This window comes from Vigna umbellata, chromosome 10 (genome assembly GCF_029865625.1).
Source record: "Vigna umbellata cultivar VRB3 chromosome 10, Vumbellata_1.0, whole genome shotgun sequence".
In the NCBI taxonomy this organism is placed as follows: domain Eukaryota; kingdom Viridiplantae; phylum Streptophyta; class Magnoliopsida; order Fabales; family Fabaceae; genus Vigna; species Vigna umbellata.
In genome coordinates this window covers 12,238,096-12,265,997 of record NC_142174.1, presented here as the reverse complement: position 1 = coordinate 12,265,997, position 27,902 = coordinate 12,238,096, and the positions used below count along the sequence as shown (strand labels likewise).

At 32.2% G+C, this 27,902-nt stretch overlaps 4 protein-coding genes across 4 annotated transcripts; all 4 read left to right on the top strand.

The window, feature by feature from the left end:
• The first annotated feature begins 54 nt into the window (after positions 1–54).
• HOS1 (ubiquitin-protein ligase) lies at positions 55–6,678 on the top strand. Its single transcript, XM_088100672.1, has 10 exons — positions 55–355; positions 1,305–1,695; positions 1,959–2,093; positions 2,192–2,367; positions 2,831–3,232; positions 3,340–3,498; positions 3,938–4,426; positions 5,175–5,312; positions 5,441–6,147; positions 6,266–6,678. Exons 1-10 carry the CDS (start codon positions 242–244, stop codon positions 6,438–6,440), a joined length of 2,886 nt encoding a protein of 961 aa, XP_087956798.1. The 5' UTR covers positions 55–241; the 3' UTR covers positions 6,441–6,678.
• A 2,669-nt stretch (positions 6,679–9,347) lies between these two features.
• Positions 9,348–12,300, top strand: LOC124839747 (kihadalactone A synthase LFS-like). Its single transcript, XM_047315657.2, has 11 exons — positions 9,348–9,490; positions 9,585–9,759; positions 10,151–10,225; positions 10,314–10,365; positions 10,827–10,948; positions 11,103–11,194; positions 11,356–11,414; positions 11,561–11,617; positions 11,706–11,751; positions 11,893–11,972; positions 12,136–12,300. The coding sequence occupies exons 1-11, from the start codon at positions 9,416–9,418 to the stop codon at positions 12,194–12,196; spliced, it is 894 nt and encodes a 297-aa protein (XP_047171613.1). The 5' UTR covers positions 9,348–9,415; the 3' UTR covers positions 12,197–12,300.
• A 4,382-nt stretch (positions 12,301–16,682) lies between these two features.
• On the top strand, positions 16,683–23,322 carry LOC124839743 (peroxisomal acyl-coenzyme A oxidase 1). The gene is made up of 14 exons (XM_047315653.2): positions 16,683–16,981; positions 17,887–17,995; positions 18,124–18,185; positions 18,298–18,507; positions 18,715–18,802; positions 18,888–19,050; positions 19,252–19,450; positions 19,861–20,058; positions 20,988–21,119; positions 21,459–21,579; positions 21,667–21,777; positions 21,900–21,969; positions 22,558–22,741; positions 22,831–23,322. The coding sequence occupies exons 1-14, from the start codon at positions 16,844–16,846 to the stop codon at positions 23,038–23,040; spliced, it is 1,995 nt and encodes a 664-aa protein (XP_047171609.1). The 5' UTR covers positions 16,683–16,843; the 3' UTR covers positions 23,041–23,322.
• A 2,700-nt stretch (positions 23,323–26,022) lies between these two features.
• On the top strand, positions 26,023–27,031 carry LOC124839751 (ethylene-responsive transcription factor ERF039-like). The gene has a single exon (XM_047315662.2). The coding sequence runs from the start codon at positions 26,271–26,273 to the stop codon at positions 26,829–26,831; it is 561 nt and encodes a 186-aa protein (XP_047171618.2). The 5' UTR covers positions 26,023–26,270; the 3' UTR covers positions 26,832–27,031.
• The last annotated feature ends 871 nt before the right edge of the window (positions 27,032–27,902 follow it).

The window sequence follows — 27,902 nt, the reverse complement described above, 5'->3', positions numbered from 1 at the left end:
CCCGACTCATATACGAACCCATTAAAGTGAAATGTTAGAACGAAAAATCAAAAACAGAAAAAGTGTTTCAAAAACCCTCCAATTCCAATCTGTATTTCCCTCTACGAGACACAGAGTAGTTCTGTTGGGAGCATGGACGCCTTCCTTTGCTGAAGTAAATCCGCACCGTTTTGTAATCTCGCACCTCATTTCGGTCTTCTGTAAAATTTATCTGAGTTCACCGTTTGGTTATCTCTGAGACATGGACAGGCGGCTCAACGGATTCACCGTTCCGTCGAGTTCCAACGGCGGCACCGCCGCAGTAAGATCTTCATCTCCGACGCTGCAACCGAACTACAGTAGCCGACTAGTTCAGGTACGATCTAATTCTCTCAATTTTAACTTCCGCGCTCCTTGTTGCTGAACTACTTCGTAAACCCTAGCTGTCTGTCACCAACATGCTGTTTGGTTGGGAGTTTAGTATTCCTACCTTTTCCTCTCTCATTTCAACTGGTACAGATGTTTTGTTAATGTTTGAATTATGAAAGGCTTCTGCTACTGTTGCTGTTTCTGCAAGTCTAATTAGCCGTATCAGTTTTTATTTTCTTTCATTGAAATCATGCGCTTCAGCTATAGTTTTACTCTTTCGGTCGGCGTGCAAAGTTGGAGTGGACTTTTTTTATTCTGTTTGCAATGCTTTTAGATATGTAGGTGTTGTGCCAACTTTGAGCTGTATACTGTGAACGGAGATCATCAGTGTAGTAATTTAGGAGCCAGACCTAATGAATAATTGAACATTTGTCGTTTAATTACATATTCTTAATTTTATTAAGGTTTTACTTCTCCATCCTTAAAAGACCAGAGGGGATGATTTGTTATTGTTTGTGGCCTGCGTACTTGTTTTGATACGATAATGAGTAGTGCATCCTACTTAATTATGTTCATGGATTTGGTTGTATGGCATTTCACTGTTTCTTTTCACATGCTGGGAAATGAAAAATTGTATTTAAGCTGCAAAATTGAAAAATGGATTACTTGTTGGTTTGTGACATGACAACTTTTTATGGTAACCTGATAATTTTTATTTTAAGAATCATGCATCCTGGTTATTCTTGTCAAAGACTTCATTTGGTTGGTTTAAGTCTGAGTGCCTGTTGTGCCTTTTTCCGAAGCTGGAAAATTACAATATTGAATTTATGCTTTAATTGAGTTAATTTTCACGTTACTAATGCAATAGAGAGGTTAGTGTTTCAAATTTGCGAAATATATAACTACCATATTGAGGTAATATCAGAAAATAAACCACTTTTGATGTTTGATTTCAGGATACACTAGAACACATGGCATCCATCGATCTGATTGACTTGTGCAAAGAAGCCAAAGTTGAGCGCTGCCGGGCAACTCGAGACTTGAGAAGCTGTGGTCGCTATGTCCATCATGTCTTGAATTCATGTGGGCACGCTTCTTTATGTGAGGAATGTAGTCAACGGTGTGATATCTGTCCAATTTGTAGAGTCCCAATATCTAAAAGTGGTGCTAAACTGCATCTCCGACTTTATTATGAGTGCATTGAAGCTGGCCTTATTTCAAAAAGGTTTGATGAGAGATTTCAGGAAATAGAAGACGGGGAGAAACAACTAAATGCTGATGTCCATCATCTTTATTCTTTGTTTGATGTTGCGCTTGAGAATAACTTGGTTTCTTTAATTTGCCATTGTATCCTTTTCTGCATTACTCCTTTTTTTTTTGCATATTTAATTTTTTTAGTAATTCGTTTATTAATATTCAAAATATAAATGGATATCAATTGGTAAGTACGGTGAAATGATACAAATACAAATTTTTTCCAATTAATCCTATCTACCAAGAAAATTTAAGTGTACTTTTCTCCTCTATCCCCCCCTTTTCATATTTGTCCCACTGTTTTGTGGTGTTCCCTTGTCTCCACTTTTGCATTTTCTTGACCTTAAATTTTACAGACATCACAGATGTCTGTATGGATGAAACTGCTGTTTCCAGTGATCCAGTCATAGCGTTTTTGTTGGATGAAGTGGTAGTGAAGGACTGGTGCAAGAGAACGTTCAAAAACATCATTACTGAACTGCAGGGAATTTGTATCCTTAAACCTTCTTTTATTGTTGATTTTTAAAGCCAATTATCGGTATGACCTTTTTCCACAGTATAAGTTGTGGTCCCTTACATTTTTCACTAGATAATATGGATGTTTATGCCATGAAAGAGAGATTGAGTTTACTTCTGAAATTTTCATTACACTTGAAAGGCATATCAAATGTGCTAGACATTTTGGATTCATCTTTTAAGGGTACTCTTTCAGCACAACTTCATGATTTGCACCATCTCCAAGAGAGCATCTTAAAGACAAAGCAGGTTTAATTTGCTAGAATTTATGTTCAATGGAGTTATGTATAACTGTTGTGCTTATGGCTTTAATAATTGAGCTTTTACACCTTCCTTGCATGGCTGATGGGCTGTCAAGTCATGGGGATAAAAAACATGTGCTTATTATCTAGTTTTTAAATGGTATTGTTATTTTTGTTTGTTGTGTTATGTTCTTTAAATGATATCCCCTGTTTTTGTTGAAAGGCGTTCTATACCCGATCTTTAAAATTGTGGATCGCAATGGGTAACTATTGTTGTGCTTCAGCTCACTGTGATGTAGCATGTAAGAGGGATGTTTGTAGAAATGACTGATATTTGGCCTTACACTATTATTAATATTGCTTATAAAGAGTGGTTGACTAGATTTATACTACCTCTTTCTGTCTGTATATTGCTTAAAAATAGAGTATCTCATCACAATGTTAATTAATTTAAATGTTGTTATACACAGCATATGGATATTATTATTTGGTGTATAAGACATGAATTTTTGGAGGGAGTGAGATCACGTTTTACTGATAGTTCATCATGGTCATTGGATGTTCGGATGCGGAAATCAGAAGCAATAAGACGATCCTGGCCTGATGCAATAAATCAATCTATGGAGTCATCGGGACATGATGGGTCTCTATTTATTGAAGATGCATTGAATAATCTTGATCTGGAGGAGGGGTTTATGAATGGAACCGTGGAAGGATTAGAAATTGCATCCTTGCAAAAGGATGGTGCATCATTTTTTGGGTCAAATACTGACCAGGTGCTGGGTTATTACCCATTCAAAAATCTACGTTCTGCTGCTGACTTGCTCTTTTTACATGGAGGCTCTGATATGGTGATTGCTAAACAGGCCATTGTATCCTTTTACCCGGAACTTCTATTGTTAGTGTAGAACTATGTTTGTTTCTGCTAATAAAAGTTCTTATTTAAAACAATACTTCTTCCATTCCTTAACATCTGTAGTTTCTGTATTATTTGTATGATCGTCACTGGACAATTCCTGAAGAAGAGTGGACATTCATACTGGAGGATTTCGCAGCTACATTTAGTATTAGTAGGCACTCATTACTTGAGTCTTTGACTTTTTATCTTTTGGATGATCACACAGAGGAGGCTTTACAGGTAACATTTTACCCAATATTGAAATTATTTATATCCATGTTACATTACTGATTTGCCTTGTAGTGCTAACTAATGATGTGATAAGCATTATAATTAGGAAAACGTATGGGGCCCATATGGTAATAATCATGTTGGAATTTCATTCGTGACCTTGATTCTAGAGCTGTAAAGGTGTGATCAGCATTTATTTTTAGGTGTTATTTGGGTCTTCCTTTCATCTCTTTTATTTATAAGGCATGTTATCTTGTTTTTACTCAAAAGTAAAACGTGTAATTTGATAATGGCTCTGCGAGTCTCCTCTTCCCCATATAGGAGGTTAAAAGGAATCTAGGACTTTGCTGGAAGTATTTTGTATCATGTTAGTATTGGATATAGAAGGCACTTGTTCCTTCTAGAGTTTTTTAGTGAATTTAGGCTAATAATATTATTATTCTGTTAGGAAGCTTGTCGCCTTCTTCCTGAAATAACTGGTCCAACATCACATCCTAAAATTGCCGAAGTACTGCTAGAAAGGGGTAGCCCTGATACAGCTCTCATGGTTTTGAGGTGGGCCGGGCGTGATGGTGGACCACATATGACTTCACTCAGGGATGCTGTCACTGCAGTGCGGGTGAGGGTTGAGTGTGGGCTTCTGACTGAAGCATTTATGCATCAGAGAATTCTCTCCACCAGAGTGAAGGAAAAGAATTTCAATAAAAGAGCATCTGGGGATGCCTCTCAGAAACTAAAAGGCCAATGTAGTAATTGGGTGGAGGTCCTGGTGACTGAGATTTGTTGCCTCTGTATTAGGAGGAACTTGGTGGATCGAATGGTAGAATTGCCATGGAATTCTGAGGAAGAGGTGTACATACATAAATGTCTTTTTGATTTTGCTATTGAAGACCCGATAAGGACAACTGGAAATCTACTTGTGGTGTTTTATTTTCAGGTACTTAATTTAATTAGTTGGTTTCTTGTCCAACATTGCTGCTCCTGGTTTATTGATCTTGTTAGTTAGTGCATTTGTCTTACAGTCTTTTCTGTTTTTACATTTGGAATCTTGACGTGTTATTCTGCCAGCCAATGTTGAGTTCAGTAAAATATCATGCATATGATACAACACTATTGAGCATCTATTTTACATGGCTTAAATTTTTATAACAAAACAATTCCTCCTTCATCAACCTTTAGCATCTACCATCTTCCTATCTTTGCTAGGCAAATCCCCCATCCAAGGGCAAATATAATTCCTACTCCCTTGACATGTTTTGATCTACTGCTGAGAGAGAATCATATGCAAAAAGTCATGCGATCCTTATACTGAATTTGTATTCTGTTAGCTTAACATGCAACTTGCTTCCTGGATTTTCTTGACAGAATCCTCCTCTATAATCTTGTATATGGTTAGCACATCCATACCTACAACACAGCAAAAAATATGGATATGAGTGATGTAGCCTGACCTTTACCTCTTTCTTGTATAGATGTGATATCTGGTTTCTGAAGCTTGATCTATAGATCATAAAGTTCCGTTAGCCTCAATGTCAATATGAAATTTCTACATATCCCACTTCTCTACTTGATTATCATTTCCATTGTAAATATGTATGAAGTTCATTTTGCTTCTTAAAAGGTATCAGCGTAGTTTAGGATACCTGTGAAAGAATTTCTCCCTTATATATTTATCTGGGTTTCAGCGCCACAGATACTCAGAAGCATATCAAGTTCATATTAAACTTGAAAAGGTGGAGCAAGACAGCATTTCAAAAGGTTCTGTAAGTGAGGAGTTTCTGCCAAAATTAGAAAAGGCTATTCAGTGGAGAAGCAATTTGATTGTAAGTGATTTAAATTATTTAATTATTAAGAAAATGTTCTCTGCTGCAAACTTTTTATTTAAGCATGTTCGGAGAAAATGTCATTCTTAGACTGGATTTTTGGTCATTTGATCTTTTGAATAAAACAGAATAGATGCTTGGAGTTGTTGCCAGAAGTTGAGCAGCAGCAACTGAGGAGTGGAAACTTGACTGAGGGTGTTGTGAGTTCTTCTGAAGAAGTTGAAGTTCCGGACAAATTTGATATTCCTCAGATTCCGGATTCCTTGTCCACCAGTTTATTGATTCCTTCATCTGTAAATTCTTCCCTCTTGTTGCATAGAGACCATGGCTTGTTGAGTTCATCGACTTTTGGAACTTCGGCCAAAATAGGCATGTCTTTCCCCAATACTGGCCCTGAGCTTGCTAATTTTGGTTCCTCGTCTCATCATCATGATGGGTTTTTTACCAGTAGTGCGAGGGTTCTAAGTCATCAAGGTAAAATTGCCAAAAATTTTAGATTTGATAATACTCCAACGAATAATAGGATCCATTTCATGAATGGTTCACCTCTCAAGGGATTTAAGAGGACATCACCAAGCAATTCCCACGACAATATGTCAGATAAAGTCTCTCCTGGAGTTGAAAGAAACCTACGCTTTGGACATAATCAAACTACCAGTAGTCCTTTGTACTCATGGAAGGCTGCAGTTAACCCTGTTATTAGATCCACACTTAGCTATCCTAAAGAATTTGCAAATGATATCCCAAATGTATCTGGTAGGAGTGTCCGATCACATAAAGATGATAGAAGTTGGAACGTGGGGTCCACTGATGATCCGATGGATGTTTCTCACGGGTAAATATCTAGCTACCCATTTCTTTCTCAATTTTTTTGTCATATGGCGTTTTTTTAATATTCACCGAAAATGTACTATTTTCGTAAACTGAATCCATTGTTTATTTTATATCTTTAGCCTCGCGGAGAAGAAATTAAACATTGAAGAAAACATCAATGGTGGTCCTAGATGGAGATCTGATGAAGCGAGTGATGAGGAATACGATGTGAATCTGGGAAGAGCTATGGACATGGCTTATTATGCAACTCCTCAAAATCGAACAACAAGACGAAGCAGAGTGGTCAGAAGATGAAAACTAAACTTTCTGGTTAAAGGTTTCGGTTAAATTTTCCGGGAAGAAACAAGAAAATGCATGTTAGTGAGTTGTTTTTAAGATGAGAGCTTCGCTTTTTCGGAACTCGGGAGTTTTTACTTATAAATTTATGCTGGTCTCCGTTGTGCAGTTAATATTCGATGAAGAAAATTTTAATGCAAAAGGTGCATTTTTTGTATCCCATTCCTTCAACGTTAATCCACGTTATTTATTTCTATTTTGGGAGAGTGGTTCGGTTAAAATGAAAGTGAGATAATATCGTTTCGTGTTGACGACAATTACTTGTGTCGATGACATCATTTAGGTTCAATCCTATACATTTTTCATTTTAAAGTGAGGCAAATTTAACCTATCTATCTATTATTATTTTTTATCTAACATTTCATAGATTATGAAGTTCGGGTTTAGAAGAGAAAAATTGAGAATTTTTTTGGAAACTTTTTTATATTATGGTTGTTTAGTTTATGAAAATTTTGAGTAAAAAGTGTGAATTTAAGGATTTTGGATGTAAAAAAAGAGATTACTGAAAAAAATTGTTTAATTTAAAAAGAAAAAGAAGTGAATTGCTTCGAAGAAGTTTAGAAAATAAGAATTGCGCATAAAGTACAGATCTGGTTGATGTTCTGCAGAGATAAAGTAAAAGGCGAAGCTTGCTGGTTTAAAAAAAATGAATAAAATAATATACATATACAATAAAAAAACATATAAAATAATTATAATGATAATAAAATGATAAAATAAAATAACAATAGAATACGAATTTGGATATGGGCTGATTCATTCTAAAATTTCTTCTACACCGTATGATTTCACATTACACCACAACATTTTCACTATCTATCTGTTCTTTGTACCACAATTTTTCATTTACTCCACTTTCACTTTCTAGTATATTTTGGGCCGTTGCACGGCAAATTTTTAGTCTGTGACTGTGTGCAGTATTTGTTCTACTATTCCCACTCCCTTTTTCCTTATTTTTATGACAGACTTAATAACATGCACCTCTACATTTTACCATCCTTGCACTATTCTTTAATATTTGGGCTGAACTTATGTTATTTTAGCCCTTGTCTCAATTTTTATACTCGCAATGGTTTTACTATTTATCATTCCATATTTTCACATATACCATTTTCTTTACTTTTAGTCAAAATTACAAATTAAAATTGTTATGATAATATTGGAAATAGTTAATTATGATGTTAAAGTCTTTGACTTAATTGATAACTAGAATTTTTATTTTTCATTTTTAATTTTTATTCATTTAATTTTTTAAAAAACATTAAATATCACGTTAAATCTTGAACTTTTTGATAATTAAAGTTTTCATTCACTTAATATCTTTAAAAATTGATTATCATGATGGGTTTTGGATTTGTTTGTTAATTAAAATTTCATAATAATTTTGAAGATTACTAATTAGCATGTTAAGTTTTGGATTTGCTTAATAATTAGCATCTTCATAAAAATCTCAAAATATTAAAAATATATATATATCAACCCTCAAACCTATTTTTTAAAACAACTAAGAACTACGTGTTATTTTTTATTAAATCTTTTTTCTCAAATAATTTTTAAAGAATTACATAACTCTCATTTCCTCCTACTTGCTAGTAAAATATTAATACTTTTTCATCCATATCTAACTAATTTACAAACTCGATTCACCTACTATCATAATTTAGATTTTTTTATAGATTTCTTTAATAAATTATGAATGTGACTCCTATTATTTATAATTTATTATTTGGGTCCCAACGTGGGTTGGTTAATATATAGTAATACATAAAAACTAGGAAAACATGTGATAATTAACGTGTGCTTGCATTTTATATTGCTTTGGCATCTTTATGTTTTAATTTTTTTACCACATTATTTTATTTTAATAAATTAATTTATTTTGCGTTAAAGCAGAAGATACATGGTTTAATTTCTAACAATATATATTAACATATTTTTATTTGTAGAAGATAGATAAATTATTTTTATGAAGTAGTGGTAATTATTTCCTCTTCTGTTTTAATCATCCCCAGTCTGTGTTATGATTTTAAAGTATTATTAACATAGAAATAAAAAAATACTGTGTATACTAAGAATAGAATCCTTAGTTAATAATTGGGAAATAATGGTGCTCAATCCCGCATATCTAGGTTTTCCTAGCGTTTAGAAAAAAATAAGACAGATACACAAGCAACGTTTAAAAAATAAAAAAAATAAAACGTTTCTTGTGTGCGATTTATTCGTATACTGCTCTAATTATTATGATAATATTGCTGATATTTTTATCATGGTGTAAAAGTCAAGAAAGTGAAAGGAATACGTAATAGGATGATTAGGCAGGATATGAATGGACACAAAATATATTCTGGATTTGAACAGTTGGAGCTTGAAAAACCTCAAAAACTATTAGATGTATAAATAGGTGAGAATCAATTTATCTCATCAATATTGTTGTCGAAAATTCTATATAAAATATAAGACAATTTCATTATATATAAAATAAATGAATAAGGTTATGGAAAATTTTAACTTTACTTCGAAACCATGATATTTTAATAATTTTTTTAACAATTTTTTGAGAATAAATTACTTATTACTATTTTATTGATTCTTACATTCTAAACGGATCAATCACGAACTAACACGTAGACGTAGATAGTTGTAAAAGAAAGTTATTAAAAGAACTTTTTTCTTAATTTTTATCGACAATATTAACTAAAGCCAAAAACTCCTTTGTAAGGAAACAAACCCCATGTGACACGAATTGCTATTAATATTAAGAAAATTGGAGGGAATCCCGAATCGTGATCTTATTTCGTAAGGAAAAGAAACATATTCAATATAATAATATTGACATTAATATTAAAAGATAATGATGGAGGGAACTACATATACATTAATTTGGCAAGACTGAAGAAGTTGTCATTAATGGAAGTAAGAAGGAAGAAGAAGATATGAGCAACATGAAGCTCCCTGTAATAGATCTCTCCTCGCGTGATTCTCTTTCCAGTGCCATTGCTATTCGTCAGGTTCTTCCTTTCTCTTTTAATCATCGATTTATGTTAATAATTACCATTGCATGCATTGGTGATGTTTTTGAATTGTGGTAATATAACCTAATAGGCGTGCATTAAGTATGGTTGCTTTTACCTTGTTAACCACGGGCTGGAGAATGAAGTGGGCAAAGCTTTTGATGAGAGTAGAAGGTTCTTCTCACTTCCAATGGATGAGAAAATGAAGTTGGCTCGCAAGGAATTAAGAGGTTACACTCCTCTCGATCCTGCCTTAGGCCTCCATGGTATATTCTTCCTTTCCTTTTTCGTTACTTTTATTTCAGATATTACTTATTCCTATTACGCCTAATAATTTTTCATTATTTAGAAGTCGTATTGAAACTTTCAGATTTCAATAGATATAAATTTCATCTTTCAAACCAGTTGGTTTTATAGATTGAATTAAATTTAAAATTTAATATCAGAACCAATTAGACTTAGATTTTAAAGTTCATTCTTTAACGAGTCAAGACCTAAAAATTATAATAGATTCAAAATAGATAATACTTTACGTGTATGATGATGGACTCTGTTGATGTTACTTGACGGACTGGATTCGATGAGTATGAAATGCTGCTTCATTTTCTAGTTACATAGACAGCAAACTAATATATTGTCATGCATCATCGTGATCAGGTGATTCAAAAGAGAGCTATTATATTGGTTCTATTGCAGATACAAATGCTAAGCTTAATCAATGGCCTTCTGAAGGTTTAGTCGTGCTGTTTTCGTTTTACATATATTTGTTCTAACATCTACATGAGCTTTATTTGAGATATTTGTGTTGCAAGGACCTCAGAATCACTTGGAAATTGGAGACCATCAATGGAATTATTCTACTGGAAACTCTTGTTAGTTTCTTTTGCTTTAGCAGTCAAATATATATATATATATATATATATATATATATATATATATATATATATATATATATATATATATATATATATATATATATATATATATATATCATGAATATTGTTAATAGGAGCATTTTTTTCAGTTTTTTTACCCCTTTTCAATGTAATCTAATCAGAATACTATTTCTTTTCTCTGAACTGTAACATTTTAATTGATGTATTTTATTATTATTATTATTATTATTATTATTATTAATATTTACATGAAATATTACAGTTCTGAATATATATATATAAAACAGTGCTTATTGATTGGAAAAAAGTAAGAACAAAAAATTTAGTCTTCTAATTAGAAATTCTGATGTGTATTTAATTGGAATTAGAATTATATTAAAGAATCCTATCTGCATGTGTATTTTAGAAGTTATTAATGTTGTTTTCCTGAGCCACAGTGAAGCTGGAAAAAAGCTGTTTTCTCTATTTGCCCTGTCCTTGAATTTGGATCAACATTTCTTTGAAAAGATTGGTGCCATTGATAAACCATCAGCTTTTCTTCGCCTTATGCGCTATCCAGGTTCATTTTTAACCTCCCAACTTCTTCCGGTTACTCCGATCATATAGCATCACACATGTTTGTTAATTTGCTTCAAAGAACCTGCGCATTTGGTAGTGCTTTATTTATCTTAGTTATTAACATAAATGGTTACACTTGTTGATATTGTTGGTAGGTGAAATGGGAGATCATGAAGAGATATGTTCTGCACATACAGATGTTGGGGCACTCGCCCTTCTCATCACTGATGGAGTCCCCGGACTACAGGTTCTTCTCACTGCCCCTTTTCCTAATCCTTTACACTTATTCATATTTATTGTTACTATTTCATTCACTATTTAATTTCTACTATTGGTATATTTTTAATTTATATATCAAAATCAATTTTTACATTCAAGGACTCGAGTATTTCATTATCCTATTTTCAGATCTGTCAGGACAAATCAAAGGAACCACAAATCTGGGAGGATGTGCCTTACATGGAGGGGTGAGTTCATGAAGATATATGATAAGTTTGTGCAGAAGTTATTGATACTTGGAAAACAGTTTGAATCTCGGTCAAATATGTTATCTTACACTATCACAATTAAAAATGTACAATTATAGTGTTCATGATTTAAGTTGCATGTTCAGGGCATTTGTTGTGAGCATTGGGGACTTGATGGAGAGGTGGACAAATTGTTTATACCAGTAATCTCATCACCCATTAATCTTATCTTGTTTGTTTGTTTTACAAATAATATTTATAAATTTCAATTATCTGCCATTAATTTTATAGGTCAACACTGCACCGGGTTAAACGAACTGGCAAAGAACGCTACTCAGTAATCCACTAATCAGAAACTACTGTGTTCTTTATTCACACCAAAATTTTGCAATTTTTGTGGTTATGTTTGGTAAATTTTGACGAGATCTGAGGTGAATTTTTCACTTAATTAACATGATTTGAAACTTGTTTTTGGTAGATGGCTTTTTTCTTAGACCCTCATCCTGACTGCGTGGTTGAATGCATCGAAACTTGTTGTAGCCCATCGTCCCCTCCAAGGTAGAAATAAATTCGTTCTCTTACTCTGATTCAAATGTCTCATAACAATTCATAGAACATAAACATGACCTAACAACATTATTTTAGGTTTGTTTCTAGTTTCATGCATTTTTCTTAAATTTTATTTCCTGGATGTAGAAACTTTGTCTGTGTTTCATTGCAGATTCTCTCCAATCCGCAGTGGAGACTACATGAATGAACGTTTTGCAAACTCACCAGTCTGAAGTTGATTTCAAAAGAAAAATATGTTATTAGCAAAAGACCGATTAATAACGAGAAGTTGTTGTGTATGATGGTGGTAACTATGTAGAATGGGAGTTGTTTTATACATTTAGCAGTATTAATTTTAAAAATATATTTATAATTATTAAAGTGAAAAAAGAGAAGATATAACTATCATTCATTAATTATATTTTTCAAAATCTATCTATTTTAATAGCTTTTAATGAAAATAAAAAATAAAAAGCATTCCTCGTCAACAGAAGGAATAAAAATCCGTCCATGCCTTCTAATTTTTCCCATTTTTTTAAGTAGAGGATTTCATTACTTTTTAGGATATTTAAATTGGCTTTATTTTAACTTTTCTATTTTTTAAATATTTTTGTTTAAACAAAATTCATTAAATTATTATCAAATCCAAATTCAAAAAATATTTAAATATTTACATTCAAAAAATTTAATAGCAATTATATACACTAATTTTGATAAATATGTTTGTTGAACATTTTCTAATACATTAAAAAAAATTAACGAACTATAAACAGATAATAAAAGTTATATTGATAATAAAAAAATAATTTTTGTAGATATAAAAGTAAGAATGATGATAAATGTTAAAAGAAAAATTTACTTTATATTTGTAAAAACATAGTTCCTCTAATAAAAAAAAATATCAAAAAGAACAATAATTATAATTAAAATAACCTTAACAAACTAAACAAAATATAATTTCTATTAATGTTAATAAAAAAATTTAATCAATTTTAACTGAAAAAAAAATAATCACATCAATAATGTTTTAATTTTATAAAATCGATAATGTCTCGCCTAAAATTGAGTTAAGAAAATAATACTAAATATAAAATTTGAATTACGATGTATTATAAATTATTACTTTTTAAATTCAAAACCATCTTTTTACAAGTATTTCAAATAATCTTATGAAATTTTAAAATTTTAATTTATTTTAAAATATCTTACTTAAAATTTTCGTTCATGTGAAAGTTTTACTATAAAGATAATATAAGGGTGGCTTAATCAAATTAAGAAATTAGATTTTGCCAATAAATTTAAAATATTTTAAATAATAACTTAAAGTTAGTTATTATAGAAGTTGATAACATTAATGATCTCATTTTGTAAACAAGATAGTCCATATTAATATATTATCAACATTTAGATATATCTCTCTCTATATATATATATAGAGAGAGAGAATGTATATAAGAAAATTATAGAAAATAATAAATATTTTAAATAAAAATTTAAAGTTAATTATTATAAAAGTGGATAACATTAATGATCTTATTTTGTCCCAAAAAAAACATTGTCCGTATTAATATCTTATCGATATTAGAGAGAGAAAACGTATAGAAGAAATTATATAATAGTATAATAATAAAATTATAGAAAATAATAAATATTAATTAAACATATACATGTAAGACCCTAGAAAAACGAGCGCCATTAATCCCTGTCTCATCCTCATTAATTTCCCTAAAAACCCTTCTGCCGTGCATTTAAAACGCACTTCCAGACTCATTGCCTTCCTGCCAGGTGTCGTGATGGAATGTTCCTAAATCAGTAGTGGAAGACAAGTGGCAGCAAGAGAACGGACGTTGGTTTTTAAACAAAAATGAATTTTCTGAAGTCCGCATCACTCTTTGCATGCACTCTTCTTCTTCCTCAGATTCTAACTTTTCATATTCTTCACATTCTCTCTAGAAACCTCTACCTTCTCTCTACTGAAACTTCTTCTTTCTCTTCTCCGTTCACGTTTCAGAAACCGTAGAACCATTCCTGGTGTCGTGAGCTTCGTTTTGAACCGATCACCTCAACATTCTGATACTGGTAAGTCTCTCTTCTTCGTCGAACGTTTTCTGTCTCATGCAAAGCCAAATCCTGGTTGCATGAAGGGTTGAGTTCTTAGTATTTCTTGGTTTTATGGTTAGATCGGGTTGGAAGAATTAAGTGATCCTGTGTGAGTAGAGAACTGTTAGCGGACGAACCAAACACCTTGAGTTAGGACGTTCACTTCTGATCCAAGGTAAGGGAAGCTTATTAAATTTAATTCTTGAGGTATACTGTGATGCATGACTATTCTGTGAGTTACACTGTGTCGGATGCCTGTTCTATGAATTTTATTGAGTATGATCTATGATATCAAACTTTACTATATGATTTTGATGATGAGATAATGTACGAAAAATATGGATTATGCTATGTTATGAGTAAATTAATGTATGAAAGTTTATACTGAAAAATGTGTTTACCGTAAGTTGAATTTAAGTACGAAATTCTATGATAATGAATGTTCGATATCGAAACGGTCTTTGACCGATCGGTATTTTCAGTAACTCCTTTGAAATAGTTGAACTCTTTCAATTGGGAAGAATTCTGGTTGAGTATGTGTTGTGTCGACTGACAATGTCGAGTACCATTGTTAATACAGATCATCCATCTGTGTCGACCGACAGTGTCGAGTACCATTGTCAATACAGATCATCCATCTGTGTCGACCGACAGTGTCGAGTACCATTGTCAATACAGATCATCCATCTGTGTCGACCGACAGTGTCGAGTACCATTGTCAATACAGATCATCCATCTGTGTCGACCACCCTTCTTAATGTAGGTCGTCCATCTGGGTCGACCGACCGTGTCGAGCCGCCTTGTAATATAGGTCGTCCATTTATCTTGAAGCCGGTATTACTTTATCTTGGAAAGGGGCAAGTTCTTCGGTCTCGTTCCTCACATTAGTTCTCGTTATAAAGAGGTAGTGATTTTATGTACTTGGACTGAAAGACAAAAAGACAAGAATGAAAATAAAAGTGAAAGATTAAAAATGATGAACATTATATGAGGTGAACTATGGTTGTGAATTTTAGACGAGTGTTCCAGGGAGGAACGACTCATGGTTGAATATGGAATTTTGTAAAGTATGACTGTGGGCATGCTAATGCTGGCTTGGTCCATCCTGATATTCCGTGATACTCATCTTCACGTAGAGGAGAGTAATTCATGTGTGGGAATGGCAGGAGGTCCTTAGTCCATAAGTTAACATGGGCGACGTAAGAAACGGACTAACCTCGGGTGGCAGCTGTCGAGTGTAATACAGTTACTACACCACTCGGGTGCAAGGACGCCTGTAGCTACACAGATTCATACAGTCCGGACGGTCAGTCTAGTATTAGGAATTGATTTGAGTTAAGGATTGATTTAATTATATGTTGTGAAATACTTGATATGTTGAGATACTATGAAATGAATGATTTTACTTGAATTAAATTCAATAAGCTTACCCTGTGTTCTCTTCCTTGCGTTGTCGATCGTCTCTGTACATCCGTCCTGTTTATGCAATGATCATCCGTGTGGATGTGAGCAGATGGTGAGGCGTTGCTCGAGGAAACACTGGAAGAAGAAAATTTGGAGGAAGCAACCCTTGTAGATGTTGAAGTGAAGGCCGAACAGTAGACGTTCGGTTAGCTGTTTGGACTAGATGTTTCATGGTACTAATTTTTGAATCGACCTTTATATTATTTGGTCGATCGGTTTATATCTGTGCTTTTTTAACCATTGGTTGGGTACGTTTATGTCGAGCGTGTTTTTCTTATTTAACTTCTTGTAAGGCCGATCAGCCAAAACCCTTGCTTTCGTTAATTTAAGACTGATTTGTTTATCATTAAATGTAATTAATTCTACTATATGGTGTTACTGTATTTTGGGATGTTACATAAGGTTTCTATAAATTATCAAGAAATGTGTTAAATATTATTATTAGATGTGTTAACGCAAATAATTGTTTTTAATAAAAAAATAGTGGACTTGGATTTCAATTTCATATTACATATGGTATATTTGTATTTAAAAATATTATAAATTAATAACAATTTTTTTCTTAAAGTAGTCAATAACGAGAGAAGAATGGTTATTTTTTTTCCTTTTATCCTACTAGATAGAACTTAATTAATATAAGTATGAGTTGTTTGTTTCTGAGTTTATTATTAAGATAAACATTATTTGTTTAGATTTATTCATTGTTTGGATTTATTAATTAATTACTTTTCTTTTCTTTTCTTCCTTCTGATTCGCAGCCGCCTAAAAGAATCTTGAACTTATTATAACAGGTCTCTGATAAAGTCATTGCCATCTCAGCAGCCAAATTAATATCAATTTCCTTTGTTTGTCACCGACCATTAGACAGCCGTTATTTGCTCTATTTGTCACGTTTCTCCATTTTTGTTTCTTTTACATAAGCATCAAACGCAAAATGAAAACTCAAAGCAGAAAATATTATAGTGACGATAAATGTGAAGAAAAATAAAATGAAGGTGGTGACTGAACAAAAAGAGTGAAAAATATTAATGAAAAATGAGAGGATGAGAAGAAAAAAAGGACAGAAATATCTATTTCCATTTAGGATTGGGAACAACAAGCATGATTTATACCAGACCAGCGTGTCGGCCAACACAACACTTGTTTTTGGTAAAAGAGTTATCACGTTTTTTATTTGTGTTTTTGGTCCTTTGAAAACATGGTATAAAACAAGGCAAACACTATTTTCGTTCATTCTGAGGGAGGAACTCTGAATTAAAAGCTTAGCTGTGGTATTCAGATTTCAGAAGACGTTGTTAGGGTTTGGTGTGGGGAAAATGGAAGGTGTCGATCACTTGGCTTTCGAGAGGAATAAGGCTCAGTTCGATGTGGACGAGATGAAGATCGTTTGGGCTGGTTCTCGTGAAGACTTTGAGCTTTCTGACCGTATTTCTCGCCTTGTTGCTAGCGATCCGGTGAATTTCCTTCTCTACTTCTTCAATTTCCTTCTTCAATCTCAAAATCATTTTTTTAATCGTGTTGTCAACTTTACTGAAAAGTGATCTTAATAATCATGTTATGGTATACCCACCAACAATTTATCTACAATTTAAATATAGCTGTAGATTATTGGGATCAAATATTAATAACCTCATTACACACTCACGGTTCTTGAAAGAAGAGAGGAGGAGAATTGACACGAGTGTATCACTCTATAATTGATTTCACTCTTGCAAAATACATGTTTGCAGGCTTAATAGGCGACGAATATCAATAAAAAAAACTATATTCTTCACGGTGAAGAAATGGCAGTGGCCTGTGTAGCCGAGATCAGAAAATGATGAGGCAGTGTGCAGTGAATTTATTTAATTATATTTAACAAAATTAATTGAAAAGAAAACAAGTTTGTATGCTAGGTGGTGAAATATATATCTTTTATATTAACTTGATTTAACTTCTATCAATAGTAAAAAGAAAATTTACATAGGTCCTATTTGGATTAGTAATAGTAAAGTAGCAGTAAATAAAAAGATAAAGTGAATCAAGTTTCTATGTGCTGAAGTACAAATCAAAATTCAACTTTCCGGAAAGTTAAATGTATTAGTTTTTATAAATTAATTTATATGTAACTTAAATTTTATTCATGCAAGAAATTAGCTGTTTCTACTTTCTTCCTTTACAAGAGCTTACTGTGAAGTTTATTTAAACAAAACATAAGTATTTCGAGCTACAAGCGGGTAGTTAATGTTTCACAAATCACTGTTCATCTCGAGCATGCAAAGTAGTTCAATTCTATTTCCTTCACTTAAGTTATTAGTTTGGTGTGGTCATGGTGTCTTTCAAAATCTGAAACCTGGACTGGTTTGTCTTTGTTTTGTAGGTGTTCAGAAAGGATGACAGAGCTGCGCTTGGTAGAAAGGAATTATTTAAGAACACTTTGAGGAAAGCAGCTCATGCATGGAAAAGGGTAATCGAGCTCCGTCTCAGTGGTGAGTTTTCTGCTCTTGGTATTTTGCATTTGTTTTTGGATCTTATTTTTGTTCCTTTGGAAGCATATAGTTTTCTATTATATTAACATTTATTGTTCTCTATAATTTCGCAAACTGCATTCTTACAGAACCGGAAGCTTATAAGCTCAGAGCTTTTGTGGATCAACCTGCATTTACGGATCTTCATTGGGTATAATGCAAACTCTTGTCTTGATTGCATTTTTCTTTACATGGGATAAATCACGGGGAGGGGATAGCATTCCTTTCTGTACTAAGTTTTAGTTATTTATATTCTTTTGCAGGGAATGTTTGTTCCTGCTATCCAAGGACAGGGCACTGATGAGCAGCAGCACAAGTGGTTACCTCTAGCTTATAGAATGCAAATAATTGGTTGCTATGCCCAAACTGAACTTGGTCATGGATCCAATGTTCAAGGGCTAGAAACAACTGCAACATTTGATCCCAAAACAGACGAGTTTGTTATCCATAGCCCCACATTGACTTCCAGCAAAGTGAGTGAAATGGATGATCACTATGTGTGCTTTTACTAGTCTCTTACAATTTTAACCCTTTAAGAATCTACGTCTTACATGTTGCCTTGTGCTTAACAACTACATTCACCGAAAAAATTTGGATTTTTCTTATGCATTCACTGTTTGTACTTTTTTAAAAGGTATTTGGATATATATATATCATGCTTCTGACATTGATTTAATCAGTGGTGGCCTGGTGGATTGGGTAAAGTATCCACTCATGCTGTTGTTTATGCCCGTCTAATTATTGATGGTCAAGACTATGGAGTGCATGGTAATTACCAACTGTACTCATCCAAATTTCCGGTGTTAGATTCAGAGGCAAATTATGTGACTATAATTATTTGTCCAATTTGAAGGTTTCATTGTGCAGCTGCGGAGCTTGAATGATCATTTACCTCTTCCAGGCATTACTATTGGTGATATTGGCATGAAATTTGGAAATGCAGCTTATAACACCATGGACAACGGAGTACTGACATTTGACCATGTACGAATTCCAAGGAATCAAATGTTAATGAGGTATTTCCGTTTTACATCTCGTCCTTCTCTAGCCTGGCCAAAGGAAAATCCAATAATCCAAGTTTGTGGTTTTATGGTGTATAATACTGATAATGCTTAAATAGGGAATGTGTTGAAATTAATGTATGAAATAGTGTTTCTAGCAGTGGTCTTTTGCCAATTCTATCATGGGGTGACTGCTCTATTCTTTTAATCTACCAGGGTTTCACAGGTTACCAGAGAAGGAAAATATGTACACTCCAATGTTCCAAGACAACTAGTTTATGGCACCATGGTAAATGTGAGACAAAAAATTGTAGCTGATGCATCAGTTGCTTTGTCTCGAGCAGTTTGCATTGCTACAAGATATAGTGCTGTTCGAAGACAGTTTGGGTCGCATAATGGAGGTCTAGAAACACAGGTAAGCGTTAAAAGTCTCAACATTGATGCATGCTGTTGCTTGTTGATAATTCTTATTTTATTGAGACGTGCTAATGAAAATCTCTTTTAAAAAATATTATAAATTTTAGAAAGCAATAAAAAGGAGGCTAAAACCAAAAGTACATTCTGAATTTTAAAATAAGATGCTTTGCTTTAATGCTAAGTTTCCCTCTGGTTGTCTAATTCTGGAAGTCTCACTTTTAACATTTTTTAATGATATGTATAATGGGAAGTGTGACGACATCCCTCCTTATCTGGTGTATTAAATTTAGTTGTGTGGCGTTGAATTCTCTATTTATATCTGCCAAATGGGAAAAATAAAAAATGTGATTCTAATTAGTTTCATTCAAAGTTTGGTCTGCTTAATTCGTGGTTATGCATTTCTTTTAGGTGATTGATTACAAAACGCAGCAGTCTAGGCTCTTCCCTTTGCTGGCTTCTGCTTATGCTTTTAGATTTGTTGGTGAGTGGCTGCTATGGCTTTATACGGACGTGACAGAAAGATTGAAAGCTAAAGATTTTTCAACATTGCCTGAGGCTCATGCATGCACTGCTGGATTGAAATCCTTGACTACTACCGCCACTGCTGTATGTTATTACTTCCGTATTTCTCTACTGATTGGTCTTAGACTTACTCGTTTAATTTAATTAACTGATAGGCTGCTTTATATAGCACTTAAACTATGGTTTTATCTTGGGAATTTTCCCTAACTTTATATGCTTTGCTCTCCTAACTGAGAGTCCACGAGTGATATTGACAGGTCCTCCTTTTACTTCTCTCCATATGTTGAAACTTATTTTTTTCTCATTTCTTTGTTGGACCCCTTATACATTTAACATTTTTGCTTGAAATATGTTATTATTATTAAGACATTGATGGTTTTGACTGTTCCTCAAAGCTAAAACCTTTCAAATGAACTGTGTGCAGATTTTAAGTGCATTCGTATGGAGTTTTGTAAAAAGCGCTTTCATGATTTAGTTTTTAGAGCTTGCTGTTACTCAAACTACATTTTTCGTTTAAATTAAAAAATAGTAAAATATTTGTCTTTTAAATTAACATAATTGTTGTAAAAACATTTTGTTTTAATTTAAAAAAGGGATCTTTTTTATATAAACACAAACAAACAGGTCCTTACAATAATGACCCTTCACGCATTACAATCCTGCATCTGCTAGTTGTCAATTTGAAATAAAAACTAACACCACAGAGCAGCGCGATCAGGTCTATATATTTTGAAAGCTCAATTTTGCATAACAGTTATTTTAAATTATGGCTTCTGATAAAGAGAGCTTAATATTCCTGAATTGCAGTACTGTAATATATTTCCATTAATGAGCTACTCAGTCATCTATTTGTGTGTCAGATAATTGAATGGATGAGTAATCCCTGCATATAAATGGATTAATTGTTTCTATTGTTGTCGTTTTTCTATTATCCTTTTATGGTATCCTTATAACATCATTATGTAACTCTGAACTTTTATGCTCGATTAAAGTTAGATTGAGTCAATTTGCAGGATGGAATTGAAGAATGCCGAAAATTATGCGGTGGTCATGGTTATCTTTGTAGCAGTGGTCTCCCTGAGTTATTTGCTGTTTATGTTCCTGCTTGCACTTATGAAGGTGACAATATTGTGCTGCTGTTACAGGTTTGTTAAATGTTAAATAATGCATTCTATTATTTTGTTAATCATTATTTAATTTAGTTTTCACTGAGCCCTTCCCCCGCTGTGAATAAGATTTAGTGTGCAGCATGAACACTAACTTCTTTTGCTTGAAAGCTAGGCTTTTGTTTGTTTGACATAGATTCATACATTTCGTAAAACACCTATATTTTGGGGGCACCGTGGGTTTCGTATAGTTTTAAATTCGAAGTAATACTATTTTTTTAAGAGTGCTTCATATTACATCCCCATGCATTCTCCTTTTGGAGGTTTTCTTTAGGAATAATTAAGGAGTTTTGACAACTTCTAGAAAATCTGATGTAGGTGGCAAGGCATCTCATGAAGACTGTTTCTCAGCTGAGCACTGGAAATAAGCCTGTTGGTACTACAGCTTATATGGCTCGACTGGAACAACTGTTGCAATACCAATCTGATGTTAAAAAGGGTGTGGTATCCAAATCAAATGTGTTTAGTTAATATTACTAATACTAACTATGAGTTGTAATATTATACTTGTTTTTATTCCCTGCAGCTGAGGATTGGTTGAAGCCTAATGTTGTGTTGGAAGCATTTGAAGCTAGGGCTGCTAGGATGTGTGTTGCCTGTGCTCAAAATCTTAGCAAGTTCTCTAATCCTGAAGAGGGTAAATGATTCGATCATCTCAAGATGTAAACTATTTGTGACTGGACATTGATTTATTGTTGTAATTCGTGCAACATGGATGGACATTATTTCGCAATTTGCTAATGGCTTTTCTGACAACAGGTTTTCAAGAACTCGCAGCTGATTTAGTTGAGGCAGCTGTTGCTCATTGTCAGCTAATTGTTGTTTCCAAGTGAGCTTCTTCCATTATCTCATCTATAGATTTACAATTGCATTGCTTAGTCTTGGTAAAGAGTGAGTCAAATACTTATCAAGATAAACACATAATAAGATAATACTAGGCTCCATTCCTCTAAAACTTTATGTAAACGTTAATAGTAGAAATATAGAGTGATGGACTTTTTTAAGGTGAAAAGGAGCATCAAAGTGAAAGTAGTCCAAATAAAATAAGCAACTGTTGTTGTTATTTTATAGCGTACATTAGGGTTCGTTATTTAAAACCAGGATTTGCTTGAATATTCTACACTTAAGTTTATCAAACACTGTTAGAGAGCTCTACATTAATTAGAGAAAAGATCAATTTACACCGTATAACTCAGTGTAAATCTCATCTTAATAGTCGATTCTCTAAGATTGAGTTAAACTTAAAGTTTATTTGTTAACATGTTACCAAAACCATGAGTTAGTCTATGATGAGGTATGTTAGAAATCTTACGTCAACTTGAGATAAGACTAATTTATACTATATAAGTGGGTGACAGTTTTGTAAGATCAAGTTAAGTTCAAAGTCTATTTCTTAACAAACATTTTTTTCTTCTAGATTTATTGACAAGCTGCAGCAAGATATACCTGGAAAGGGAGTGAGACATATATTAGAAGTTCTCTGCAGCGTCTATGCTTTGTCTCTGCTTCATAAGCATCTTGGTGATTTTATTTCCACTGGCTGCATTGACCCAAAACAAGGATCACTTGCCAACGAGCAGCTAAGAAACTTGTACTCACAGGTTTGTCCTCAACAATTCAATAGCATCTTCTGGTTTTTACATTTTAGTCAATTGTACGAACACTAATTGATGATTTTACGTGTGGTCAGGTTCGTCCTAATGCTGTTGCACTTGTCGATGCATATAATTACACTGATCACTACCTTGGTTCAATTCTTGGACGTTACGATGGAAATGTGTATCCGAAGTTGTACGAGGAAGCATGGAAGGATCCTTTGAATGAATCAATTGTTCCTGATGGCTTTGAAGAGTATATTCAACCCTTGCTTAAGCAACAACTACGCAATGCTAGACTCTAAGAAATTTACCCTTGACGCCATAAATAAGGTCAGTGAAGTTCTGCGGAACGATAAATAAAATTAGGCGTTCATACGTACAAATGAAAACAATTTTTCATTTGTTAGCAAGCTTGTTTTAGCAAGCTTGTTTTCATCGCAGTTAGGTGCATCTGGAACTGAAAAAACTTATTTATTACATTAATCATGCTTAATGTCCAATTTCGTGTCTATAATTTTTTCTTGTGTCGTACTAATTCACATATGTTTATGGTTATGGGTTACGAACTTAAGATTGTTAGTTTAGTTTTTTATTTTTTTTAATTTGGTTTTTGTTCACAGTAGCTCTTATTTTCAATTTTCCAAAGTGGTGCTACGAAAATTTCCCTGATTTCTACATAAATTTTATTTTATTAAATTATAGTTTGAGTGAAAAAAAAAGTCATGTTAGTATATTGATGAACTACACATGTAAAGAAAGTAAAGTTAATTAAAAAAAATGGTGAAAAAATTGATTTTGATTCAAATGTATTATGAATTTATTGTTGATATTTATGAACAAAAAGTTATTTAAGTGTGTTCCAACTTGTACCCAATCTAATGATTGAACTCAATTATTTAATATATTTTCTTTGATCTTCTGAAGTGACGTGGTTGATGCAAACCTGCATATGCCTCTTGGTAAGTTTGAGAGACATAAAACAATCCATTATTATTTTGATAAAATATATTAAATAATAAAAATTCAAAAGAAATAATATATTTCACATAAGTAAAATATAATTAAACATAAATATTAAATTAATATTTACTAAATTAAATCATATTTTCTATGTAAAATTAATTATTGTATTTAGTAAATTTAATATAAAGGAATCTCTCTGTATTAAAATCTTATCAAATGAAATAAAAAATTTAACATTTTATTGTATATTTTAACTGAAAATCTGTATTCCAGAGTACTTTAAAGAATACCTCATAATCGTTTTAAACTAAATTTACGTTATTTTCGTTCAGACGGTAAAAAAAAATTTATATGCAGTTAACTTTAAATTATTTTACTAAAAATAATTAAGAACATAAATTATTGTGTGCATTTTATTTATTTATTTATTTTAATTTTTGTAGGTTTTTCAGCAGCACACAACAATAATAGCTTTCTTTATCCATCACATCAACCAAAAAGCTAATCCATATGGGTCAAGAGCATTTAATGATGTAGGACATCTAATTAAGCACGTTAGACTAAAAATGAATGGGCAACAAATAATACACTTTTGCCAACTAATTTTGGTAATGTCATAATTAATTCAAACAAAAACAATACATTGTTCCAGTATATTCTTACAGTACAGGATAATTGATGTCAAGTGTTAAATTATTAAAATTTATATTATTTAATATTTTCAAATATGATTTTAATTGAGGACTTTAGTTTCCATTGCTAATGTATACATTGGTATACAGTCAACTCATTAATCAGTAATTGCATATATAAATTTTAAGACAGATATTGCAAAGATTTAAAAAATTATCATATTTGATAATTGAAAATATATTGCTATTGTATATATTTTTTTTATGTTAAACTAACTTTTAATAAGATTAAAAGATAGTCTTAAATTACTCAATAAATGAATTAATTAACTGTTTTAGAAGTTATTAATTGATATAAAACTTTGACACTATTTGTTATTTTTTTTTAAAAGATGGAAAATATAAAAGTATTCTCAATTGAATTTTTTGATTTTTAATGTTGTTTTAATATTATTTCTTCAAAAATATTTTATATATTTTATAATATGAAAAATCAATGTATTCTAAATACTAACACGAAAATTCAATAAAAAGAAATCTAAATTCTATTAATTAACTACTTATCACGCATTACTTGATTTCAGCAATAAATGAAACAACGTTAAATTGTGAATAATTTGAATTACGTTTAGTTCTAATTTCAGAAGTATTTATTGATTTTATGATGTGTCGCTGATTTTGAACTTTATTTTATAAGAAATTTTTATTTTTCAAAACCCGACCATTTTTTTGTTAAGTACAATTTCCCTTTATTGCGTTATCATCGTGTTCTTTTTTTTAATTTTGTGTATTATTTGTTGCTGAAAATGATTTTTTAGAAACAAATTCTTAGTAACAGTTTTTTATACACTTTTATCTGTATTAAATTACTTTATTAAAAAATAAATTTTTACAAATTGATGTGAATATATTGAAAAATATATATTTAATTTAATATTTATAAATTGTTTGTAAATAAAAAATTTGAAGAGTGATTATAATAAGTAAGATAATTTAAATATATTATAATTATGATAATATAAATATTATCTTTCTATTATCATAATAATATATGATAATTTAAATTTAAAAATTAATCACATAGACTGAGTAGAAACCACTGTATTCATAAGGGATACTAAACGACAATGGCTTTACTGTCTGGGGACAAGTATACAATATAGTATTATTTTTATGGGCCCACTTCGAACAGAAAAAAACACGTGCAAAATTGAAGATAAAATAACTTTTTTAAAAAAGTGAAATAAAATGATATTGGCTTAGTGGTCCGCATTATCTTTTTCTTTTTGATATTTTGTTTTTCCATTTTAATAACTTAGGATTAATTGAGGACAAATACAGTGACGTGGACAGAGTGACACCTAACGTTTGACAAAACATCGATTACGTTGCAAAAAGATTTTACTTTATAGTTATAACTTTTGCACGACACTTTATTTAATTAACTTTCCACTTTCTTTAGAAAAATTCATTTTTCAATTAAGAAATAACTATTTAAACTCAGTAAAACAAGGTGTTTAATCAGAAAATCTCACAAGGTTATTTTAATAAATTTATTTTTACAAATATAATATTATTATTTTTTATTTCATATACTTGAAAATTTGTTAAGGCAACCGGATTAGTACACTGTAAAGCTTAGGATTTGATATGAACATTAAAAAGTGAAATAAATATTGTAAATTTTATAAAAAAAAATGTACTATATAACTTTGCATATATTATAAAAGAAACATTTTGAAAACGATGTAGCAGTATAACAAAACAACAATACAATAAAAAAATTGATAAACTGTCACTCAGTTGTAGAAAATGCCATTTCTGTGTTGGAATAGGACCCATTTCTTAATGTGGAAAAATTGAAAGTAGCAGGAAGCATTATTTGAGGGCAGCTAGCTCCATTGACTCCATAACTTCTGAATCTAACCGGCAGCCACATGGAAGAGAAGAAGAGAAATGAAGCAGACGAAGCAAAGAAGAAGAAGAACAAGAAACGAGAGAGTGAGGAGAAGCAGCGAATGTACCGTGGGGTACGCATGCGTCAGTGGGGTAAATGGGTGTCGGAAATAAGAGAGCCCAAAAAAAAGTCCAGAATCTGGCTCGGCACGTTCCCCACGCCAGAAATGGCGGCTCGAGCCCACGATGTGGCCGCGCTCACTATCAAAGGCACTTCCGCTTTCCTCAATTTCCCCGAACTAGCCTCACACCTTCCGCGCCCGCCCACCACTTCTCCTAAAGACATTCAAGCCGCCGCCGCCGAAGCTGCTGCACTCAATTGTGACGCCCAGCCTCAGGCCCGAGCTCAAGCCCGAGCCCAAGCCCAGATTATGCCCGATGGGGATGACGCGTTCTTGGACCTCCCTGATCTTTTAGCTGACTCAAGTCAGAGTGCAGGTGGCTTTGGTTACTCTGCGTCGTGGTTCGTAGCCGCACCTGAACATCTTGACTCTGCTTTTCGGCTCGATGACCCTCCTTTCCCCTGGGACTCTTCACTTTAAAAATTGCATATATATCTTTGTTTTGTCTCTTTCTTTTATCACAAAAACTTGCGTATATAATTCTTTAGGCATGTTTGGCATAATGTTTTTCAACTTCTTCACCATCCACTCCACTCTTGTGGTAACCTTAATGCCTTTTCTTTATTCTATAAAACTGTCTCAGTAAACTATTTCAACCATATTACACATCTCTTTTATTCAATATCAAAACCATTATTATACATTTGTGACACGAAAATTGTATTTGTTCTTGCCCCATCTAATAATATCACACCGTTTACGAAATCAATGTCATCTAATAATATCATATTATTTACAAGATCAAACGTAATTTAAATATATTTTAATTTTTTTTTACTTTCTGAAATATTTTTTAAACATAAAATCACAATAAAATTCTAAAATAAACAATATTTAAAAAATATATAATAATTGATCTTAATAATATTATTCAACAAATTTAAAATTTAGATTTAAATTGAAATAATACAATTTATCGTGAGACCAATAATAAAACATTCTACTTTTATAATTAATTCTTACTATATCGCTTTAAGGATTAAAAAATAATATTACTATTATTATTAGTTTTGTACGAATGTTGATGTTTTGGGGTTAATTATGGAATTATGAAAATTAGATTGAGAATGTGATTTGACGAAAAGGAGTGTGGGGACATTGCATATTTTGGCTGCATGCCGTTGTGTAATGGCAACGAGTGAAACGAAAGAAATGGGTCTCTCTATTATTGGGTTTCATTTAATGTTAGCCACCACAGTGTAGCCACGTAGCCACCAAGTTCGTACTAATGCATGTGTTTGGCCACGGTAGCTACCTAAGTCATCCCAAACATGGCAACTGTATGAGAAAAGATAGTCCCATCACTGTCAGTGTCATTCATTCTAGTTCCCTAACCAAACAGGGTGCATAAATGTGGATCCCTCTTTCTTTCGTCTTCATCTCCCACTTTACATATCATGCCTTTTTTTCTCATTTCCAAATTCATATTTTCAATTTTTTTATTTTTGCATTATTTTATATTTTAACATCGAATATGTTAAAATAACATTG